The sequence below is a fragment of the Solenopsis invicta genome, chromosome 5 (genome assembly GCF_016802725.1).
Source record: "Solenopsis invicta isolate M01_SB chromosome 5, UNIL_Sinv_3.0, whole genome shotgun sequence".
NCBI lineage: Eukaryota > Metazoa > Arthropoda > Insecta > Hymenoptera > Formicidae > Solenopsis > Solenopsis invicta.
In genome coordinates this window covers 22390357-22399691 of record NC_052668.1, presented here as the reverse complement: position 1 = coordinate 22399691, position 9335 = coordinate 22390357, and the positions used below count along the sequence as shown (strand labels likewise).

At 33.7% G+C, this 9335-nt stretch overlaps 3 protein-coding genes across 5 annotated transcripts; all 3 read right to left on the bottom strand.

The window, feature by feature from the left end:
* Positions 1 to 758: 758 nt before the first annotated feature.
* On the bottom strand, positions 759 to 2771 carry LOC105195329 (odorant receptor 4-like). Its single transcript, XM_026130909.2, has 5 exons — positions 1920 to 2771; positions 1581 to 1680; positions 1234 to 1344; positions 982 to 1137; positions 759 to 907 (listed from the first exon to the last, which is right to left on the bottom strand). Exons 1-5 carry the CDS (start codon positions 2738 to 2740, stop codon positions 857 to 859), a joined length of 1239 nt encoding a protein of 412 aa, XP_025986694.2. The 5' UTR covers positions 2741 to 2771; the 3' UTR covers positions 759 to 856.
* Positions 2772 to 3147: 376 nt separating this feature from the next.
* On the bottom strand, positions 3148 to 6990 carry LOC105195328 (odorant receptor 13a-like). Of its 2 annotated transcripts, XM_026130908.2 has the most exons (5): positions 5676 to 6990; positions 5293 to 5392; positions 5013 to 5123; positions 4752 to 4907; positions 3148 to 4678 (listed from the first exon to the last, which is right to left on the bottom strand). In XM_026130908.2, the coding sequence occupies exons 1-5, from the start codon at positions 6476 to 6478 to the stop codon at positions 4628 to 4630; spliced, it is 1221 nt and encodes a 406-aa protein (XP_025986693.1). In that variant the 5' UTR covers positions 6479 to 6990; the 3' UTR covers positions 3148 to 4627. The 2 variants fall into 2 exon arrangements, with proteins under 2 accessions (XP_025986693.1, XP_039304867.1); XM_039448933.1 differs by having other exon boundaries at positions 3148 to 4907.
* A 174-nt stretch (positions 6991 to 7164) lies between these two features.
* LOC105195173 (odorant receptor 82a) lies at positions 7165 to 9136 on the bottom strand. 2 transcript variants are annotated; one of them, XM_039448930.1, is made up of 5 exons: positions 8293 to 9136; positions 7991 to 8144; positions 7810 to 7920; positions 7431 to 7586; positions 7165 to 7351 (listed from the first exon to the last, which is right to left on the bottom strand). In XM_039448930.1, exons 1-5 carry the CDS (start codon positions 9102 to 9104, stop codon positions 7298 to 7300), a joined length of 1287 nt encoding a protein of 428 aa, XP_039304864.1. In that variant the 5' UTR covers positions 9105 to 9136; the 3' UTR covers positions 7165 to 7297. The 2 variants fall into 2 exon arrangements, with proteins under 2 accessions (XP_039304864.1, XP_011158761.2); XM_011160459.3 differs by having other exon boundaries at positions 8045 to 8144.
* Positions 9137 to 9335: the final 199 nt, after the last annotated feature.

Here is a 9335-nt window from a genome sequence, read left to right as displayed (position 1 = left end):
AACACTTAATCAAAATATATCATAAATAAAATCCCTTTTTCATTATGAAACATTTTTAGACATTTACAATCGAAAATATGTATAGTACTTACAGTATTAGGTCAAAGTACAACAAATAGTCTCAGAAGTTTTCTTAGAAGTTTTGTCCATTTCCTCAGGTGTTTTTTCAGATTTGACCATACATTGATTAAATCCAGTATATAAACTTGCAAGTATTCTTCATTTTAGCCTCGTAATTGGAACTCCGTAGATTCATCTATTTGATAATGGCATATGTACTAGTAAAGAGAGGGGAAAACCGATTCTTGCTGAACACTTGCTCGCGGTCGCACGCGATCGTAATTGATAGAAGATATACTAAAATCAGTTTGCATCATGCATGATATTTGTGAGGGCGATGATTCTGTCGCAGTGCAATTAAAAGTTTAGTATGAAAGATTATATACGCTGTTTTTTATCTGTAGGAAATAATTAATAATTACTAGATAAAATCGATTTAGACGGTAATGCTTTTAGTAAAAGCGAACGATTTGCATTGTACTGAGTTATAAGTTATAAGTTATAGATTATGAGAAAGAGTTTACTTAACAAAACTACGAGAATTGTTAATCAAGTCAACAATTATCGTCTTGTAATAGTTAATCTAAAAATTAAATATCTCAAATAAATGTAAAATATACTAGAAAATTGCTGTTCAGTCTTCCTTGATTTTTCATAAAATGTCTCTTAAGGGAAAGGAAAGCCATTAAAATAAGAAGTATTGACTACTCATCTTGACCATTCGTTTCAAAGATAACATTAATTATACATTCATATTCAAATATTATACATTGTTATAATAGTTATAGCATTAAAATCAAATGAATTTTCGGAGCAGATTAAAGTACGCCATCGACGTTCTAATGATCTATAAAATAACGAAATAGTAGTGTGTATAATTTCATATCAGCAAATTATAATGAGAGAAACATCTATATTTACATTATTGAACGTAGGTAGAGACATTTCTATCAACTTTCCCGCCGAGATTTTCTCCGGAATATTGGAAACCGCCATTATTAAAATCAAAGAACGGGCTCTTTTGTGAAAAAGGCGATGCCAATTTGTTGTGGACGTCATTGAGCCAAACTTCATGCTCTGTCATAATTGATTAAATATATATTTTATGGACATTTATAAAAATGTTGGTGTTTAATTTTTACAAAAAATAATATGCGTATCAATTCTGAATACCTCATCCATCAGCATTTGACCAACGTAGCAATTAATAAAAATGGAAATGACGAATGATATAAATACCATAAAGAGAACTAACATGGCTGTGACACCGCTAGCTTCATATTCCTATCAAATCAACAATTATGTAATATGTGAGATTATCGAGGAAATAATGACAATATTATAAATTGACAAATATGTATATATATATATAAAATTATTTATATATATATATATATATATAAAATACTGTATGTTGGTATTAATTTCTATATGAGAATTAATTGAATGGTCAAATTATTATGTACAGATAGAGGTTTCCGTGCAACTTCTATCTGTACATAATAACTTATTGTGAATACCCAAAGAACGTAGTATCCTGCAAGACATAGAATTATAGTACAGCCCACTACTTCCACTAATAATACGTATCGCATAGTTTCCTCTACTTCTTTCAGGAAACTGTAAACAAACGTATTATCTACTTAGGGATTGTAACGTTTATGCAGTTTTGTGTTTATAGCATCAAATTACTATATACTAGCTTATATTTAATAAAATAAATCTACAATAATAATATGCGTTATTTTGATTACATAATTATATCAATTCACTACTATTTTGTTATTATTTATACTTAACAAAATTAATACAACATTTTATTAAAATCTTTACTTTTTTGTGCATTTTTGTATACTCACTTCTTTACTTTTATCTGATGTTCCACGATATTAGCGAACAATATCTCGACAACTCGATCATCGGGTTCCGACATGTCATTGATACGTTGAATCTTGCCAATTAAAACTCTTAGCTGTCCACAAACGTGCAGGATAAAAAATGCAGCCAATCCGACACCGCCGACCGTTACCGAATAGGCGAGTAGTCCTGAGAAGAATTGCAGGGTGTAGATGATCTCGTATGCTGGTGTGGCCTGTTCATCGAACTTGATGAAGTAGCTCGGGCATGCGAGCACTCTCACCGTGGTGTTCATCGGCGTGAGTACTCGTCCTTTTACAAGCGGAAAGATGGTACGGTAAGACAATCCGCCGACATACATAAAAGCGGCAGTAAAGATCGCGAATCTGCGGCCTACTTTCGCCTTAGATAGCATCGCATTTCGATCCTTTGAATCGACTGTATCCCTCCAGTCCTGTCGCGCCTGTTTCAAGCAATACTGAATCTCTCTTGCGTGATGTAAAAGCAAGCTGTACTTCGTACAACCTATAAAACAATTTAGAATCGGCCCGAGCAGTCTCACTCTACGTTTAAAGTCGTGTTCTTTTAGGAACAACTGCAGGAGACCCGGCACGACGACAACCGCGAATAAAAAATAGCAAATGACATTTTGTAAACGGGTGAGAATTTTTTCCACGTTGGAAGCGTAACTGGGAATCGGCCACACTCCCATCATTCGCATAACGATACGAGTCACTTGCACTGCGTAATTAAAATCATCTTCGTTTCTGTTCTTTCTCGATAAGTTTTTCGTGATTGGCTGCATTTTTTCTTTTTTTTTCATTTGTTAGGTAAATTTATTAAAACACGATTAAATTCTCGAGCGCGCTTTGCATTCGTATCGTATTTTTCCGATCGTTGAGAATTTCTGTTAATTCCGTTAATAGCGTTTACGCATATTTCGGGTATACACATATCATATGGTCAGTCGAGACCAGAAGCTCTAGCATGACTGGACGGATGTATTTGATTATGGATAGTCTCTACAGTAAAAGTAGACGGTGTATCGCGCTTGCGTGTACAAAACATCTGCGCATAATGATGGGGTTATATGAAAGGGGTTGGCGGATTTCATGTGCTAAATTATCTGCTAAATACAATATTGCGAACAGAAGGATTATCGTAGGACGCATGCGACTTTGTAAAATTAAAAATTATAAGTTTGGTTGGGTAAATTCAAGTAATACGTGCCTCATGTAAGTACATTATTATATACATAAGTAAAATATTACAATATATGTTCATATTTTATGTACCAATACTGTAAACGCGACATAAAGTTATGGATCCAATTTTTCAATAGTTTCGACTGAATTTTATATCGCGTAATAATGTGTGCATAGTTTCAAAACTATATTTTAGATACAAATATACGAAAAATTGTTTTTTTTTTTAGATATGTATTTTAGTAAATATATTTTTTTATTAATTAGACTTATATTTATTACATTTTTTTTCTTCTCCATGCGTGTCATGTACGATTTTTATTCATTATCACAAGATTATTATAAAAAATGTTGCAAATTGTTTCATGGTATTAAATATTATTTTTTGATAGAAGATATAATAAATTAAGCTTTTGCGCGTTATTCAAAATCCCATTGAAAAATATACAGTATTTGACTAACAAGTAAACAACAAAAAGAAATTATTTCTCTGATGTATATTGTATTCATCAATATAAACTATAACAGTCATTAGAATATATACTTATTTTAAATACGTGTAAATATATATCCTACAATAATATTCAATAGGAAATATATATTCTATATTTGAGGAATAAATTATTAGCTTTTCTGTAAATTAAATGTTTACACTAAATAAACACTTAATCAAATATATCACAAATAAAATCCGTTTTTCATCATGAAACATTTTTAGATTCATTCATAATCGAAAATATGTATAGTACTTACAGTATTAGGTCGAAGTACAGCAAATAGTCTCAGAAGTTTTTCTTGGAAGTCTCGTCCATTTCCTCAGGTGTTTTTTCAGATTCGACCATACTTTGATTAAATCCAATATAGGATCTTACAAGTACACCTCATGTTATCCTCGTGATTGAAGTTCCGTAGATTTATCCGTTTGATAATGGCATATATACCATTAAAAAGAGGGGAAAACCGATTCTTGCTGGACACTTGCTCACGGTCGCACGATTGTAATTGATAGAAGATGTAATGAAATTAGTTTGCATTATGTTTGCACGATATTTGTCAGAGCGATGATTCTGTCGCAGCGCAATTAAAAGTTTAGTACAAAGATTATGTACGCTGTTTTTGTCTATAGGAAATAATTACTGGATAAAATCGATTTAAACGGAATTGCTTTTAGTAAAAGCGAGCGATCTGCATCGTATTGAGTTACAAGTTATATATTATGAGAAAGTTTAATTAACAAAACTACGAGAATTGTAAATTAAGTCAACAATTAACGTTTTGTAATAGTTAATTTAAAAATAAAATATCTTAAATAAATATAAAATATATTGGAAAATTGTTGTTTAGCCTTTCTTGATTTTTCATAAAATCTCTCTTAAGAGAAAGGAAAGATTAACATTAAAATAAGAAGTATTGAAGGTTTATCTCATCCATTCGTATCAAAAGTAGGATCAATCATACATGCGTATTCAAATATTAGCATTGTTATAATAGTTATAGCATTAAAATCATATAAATTTTCGGAGCAGATTAAAATATGCCATCGACGTTTTAACGATCTATGAAATAACGAAATAATAGTGTATGTAATTTCATACAGCAAATTGTAATAATATAAGCTTTCATACTTACAGTACCAAACGTAGGTAGAGACATTTCCATTATCTTTCCTGCCGAAATTTTTGCCGGAATATTGGAAACCGCCATTATTAAGATCAAAGTACGGGCTCTTTTATAAGGAAGACGATGCCAATTTGTCGTGGACGTCACTGAACCAAACTTGATGCTCTATCATAATTGCAATACATATAAATATACATTTTATGAATATTTAGGAAATGTTGGTGTCTAATCTTCACAGAAAATAATAAAACGAGTATTAACGCTGACTACCTGATCTGTCAGCAATTGACCAACGTAGCAATTAATAAAAATGGAAATGACGAAAGATGTAAAGATTACAAACATAGTTAACGTAGCTGTAGAATCGCTAGTTTCCCATTCCTATAAAGTTAACATTACTGAAATATATGCAATTTTCGAAAAAGTAATGACAATATTATAATTTGACAAATAATTGTATGTTAGTATTAATTTTCATAAAAGAATTAGTTAAACTGTCAAATTATTATGTACGGATAAAAGTTTCACGAAAATCATTTATTGTGATTACCAAAATAACGTAGTATCCCACAAGACATAAAAGTATAGTACTGCCCATTATTTCCACTAATAATACGTATCGCATAGTTTTCTCTACTTCTTTTAGGAAACTGCAATCAAACGATTTAGCTGCTTAGTGATTGAAATATTTATGCAGTTTTGTGCTTGCATTTTATTATACTAACATATGTTTTAATAAAATAAATTTACAATAGCAAATGCGCTAATTTGATAATATAATTACATTAATTATAATGTAATTATATAATCAAATTAATGTATTTTGCTATTGTAGATTTATTTCAATTTTATTTTGTTATTATTTATACTTAACAAGTTTAATATGACATTTTATTTATATTTTTTCTTTCTTATGCATCTTCGTAGACTCACTTTTTCACTTTTATCTGATGCTCCACGATATCAGCGAACAGTATAGCGACAGATCGATCGTTTGGTTCTGACATGTCATTGAGACGTTGAAACTTGCCGATTAAAAGTTGTAGCTGTCCGCAAACGTGCAAGACAAAAAATGCTGCCAATCCGGCAGCGCCGACCGTTACCGAATAAGTGAGCAGCCCTGAGAAGAATTGCAGGGTAAAGACAATTTCGTATGCCGGTGTGGCCTGTTCATCGAACTTGACGAAGTAGCTCGGGCATGCCAACGCTCTCACCGTAGTGTTCATCGGCGTGAGCATTCGTCCTTTCGAAAGAGGCACGAGAGTGCGATAAGACAATCCGCCGATGTACATAAAGGCGGCAGAAAAAATCGCGAACCTGCGGCCTATTTTCGCCTTAGATAGCATCGCTTTACGATCTCCCCAATCGACTGTATCCCTCCAATCCTGTCGCGCCTGCTTCAAGCAAGATTGAATCTCTCTCATGTGGTATATGAGCAGGTTGTACTTTATCCAACCCATCAAACAATTTAAAAGCGGCCCGAGTAGTCTCACTCTACGTTTGAAATCGCGTTCTTTTAAAAATATCAGCAGGAGAGTCGGCACGATGACAAACGCGAATAAAAATTGGCAAATGATGTTTTGTAAACGGATCGCGAATCTTTCCACGTTGGAAGCATAACTGGAAATCGGCCACGCTCCGATCATTCGCATGATAACGCGAATCACTTGCACTGCGTAATTGAAATCATCTTCGTTTTTCTTTGTTTTTGATGTGCCTTCCGTGATTGGCTGCATTTAACGTTTTTACTCTATTTTACTCTATTTTAATTTATTAGTTAACTTTATTAAAACGCAGTTGAATTGTCGATTACGATTTTGGCATTCGTTTCGTATTTTTCTCAGCGCTGAGAATTTCTGTTACTTTCGCTAATAGCGTTTGCGTATTTCGGGTATACGCATAACATATGGTCAGTCGGGGCCAGAAGCTCAAGCATTACTGAACGGATGTATTTGATAATGAATGGTCTCTCTCTGCAGTAAAGGCAGACAGTGTATCGCGCTTGCGTGTATAAAACGTCTGCGCATAATGACGGGGTTATATGAAAGGGGTTGGCGAATTTTACGTATCAATTTATCCGATAAATGCAATATTGCGAACAAAAGAATTGTCGTACGACGCATGGTATACGTACAACTTTGTAAAATCAAAAATTATAAGTTTGAAAGTGTAAATTGAGATAATATGTATGCTGCATATTGCTATATAAGTAGACTTATACAGGTATATATGTAAAAGTAAAATGTTACAATTTATGTATATTTTACTTAACAATACTATAAGCGCGACATGACGTTACAAAATTCTAATATTTTTGATTTTACTTTGCGTGATTTTATATCGCGTAATAATGTGTGCAAAATTTTAAAGCTATATTTTAGAGAAAAATATACGAAAGATTTTTTTTTTTTCAAGAAATATATTTTAGTAAATACGTTTTTATATTTATTAAAATTATATTCATTACATTTCTTTCCTTTTTTTTATCGTATATGACTAATTGGCATTTATTTACAGTGTGGGCGTATTAATAATTTTTCTATTTCCGACAAATTTTATGAAGTTACTGTACGCAGCATGTTCAAGTAGCCGAAAGATGCCTTAACTACCTATCGATTGGATAAAAAAATAGGTAAGTTACGCTTCTCTTAAGTGTAAGACGGTATATATTGACATTGCATTACTTACGTCACCGAAAGTATTGAGAGACAACACAAACATGTTTCCGGCAGTAAGTTTGACTGACGTGTTGGACACAGCTATCATCAAGATGAGACTAAGGCTTTTTCTTCCCGATAGACGATGCCAATCGGTCATGTACGATATTTCGCCAATTTCCTTACACTGTTTACGGAATTACCTCTTCAATTTTTTTTTGTACATATATTAAGACATAACTACGTTTACTCTGCTAAAATTGACTTTAAATTGTGAATTTTGGAAATTATTATCAGAAATTCGTTCTTACTAGTGTAAAAGTATTCCATGAAAATGTACTTGTGATATTTGACATTAAATTTATCACAGATGCAAAGGAATGATTTAAATTAGGATTTTAGAATTTTACCTTTTTATCAACAAGATCGCCGATGTAACAAAATATAAAAATATTGAACGTAAGAGATGTGTATAAAACAATGTATGTTACATAACTTGTCATGTCTTTACTCTCCCATTCCTAGAACGTTAAAATTTCTGTATTTAAGATTATTGACGTTATACTTGTTAATCGCGAATGTTGATAGTACTTTGAAATAGCAATTTTCTTTGTATGATACGTACTTTATGTACGATATGCATACCGTGACAATATAATATCCAAGAAGACACATGCTCATTGTACATCCTACAACTTCCACTAATGATATTTCACGCAATATTTTATCTGTCAGCGATATAAAACTGGAAGATTACGGACACGTTATGGTGTGGAAAATATTTTATAAGAAAGGTACGATTTTGTTAAGTTCCTAAATAATTAAAAATAAATTGAAGCTATATAGGAATGCATAAGACAACGACGATGCGCTCGTCGGAAAACTAAACTTACTTTAAAATTCGGACGTGCTGTTGCACGATCATCGCCAATCTTTCATCCACGTTGTCATATAAATCCTCTCGGCCATCCACGAAGTGTTCGATCCATTGCATTAGAACTTCCAGACGGCCGTAAGCGTGCATCGCGAACACGGCGGCTATGCTGCAAGCACCGGTAGTGATGGAGTGTACTATGAAACCTGAGAAGAACTGCATCCAGAAAAAAATCTCGTTGATGGGATTGCGTCGCGCGTCAACGATCACACTGGCAACTGGATACATCAGCGGCCGATACGTTAAGTTTCCGTCATTCTCTGTAATCTTGCCTAAACTAAACGGCAGTGCGAGGTAATAGAAAGTTGCACCACCGTACATGAAGAACGCGCAAATCTTCACTAAACGCTGGCCGAATTTTGCGCTCCTGGTCATGATCTTATGGTCACCATAATGCCGAGTGTTCATCCAGTCGTTCGTGATATGCTCAATACCGCTGCGGATGTCGTTCTCGCGGAAGATCATTGCGGAGTATTTAACAGTGGCCATGAGGCAGAAATTCAGCGGCCCGGTGAGTTTCAAGATATTGTATATATCGTCCATTTCAAGTGCCACGAAGATTGCGCAAGGTATGAATAGGAAGGCGATTAGACAAATGCATATAATATTCACCAGCGCATATGCGCATCTCTCTGCGCGTGAAATTTTGATTGACTTTGGCCATGCCCCGAGTGGCTTTAGTATCCAACGATTCAACTGGATGCTCAGCTGCACATCCTTTTTGTGATCGTAAATGATTGCGACCGGAATTGTCTTTTCCGTTTTGTTCATGGTTGAAGCGATGAAAGCTCGATAGTCACTGATAGGATTGTGCAAGAACTTGAACGTGTAAAGTCAAACGCGACTGCGCTGTTCCGCGCGACTTCCCTTCAAAGAAAGGGGAAACTGAGAGACTACAAAGGATAAACTTTATAAACGCAATTCTCAATTTCCGCGAGGGGATCGAGGTTTCCTCATGGTACTGCACCTGTCTCTTCATGAATTATGAACAGAAAGATTTAC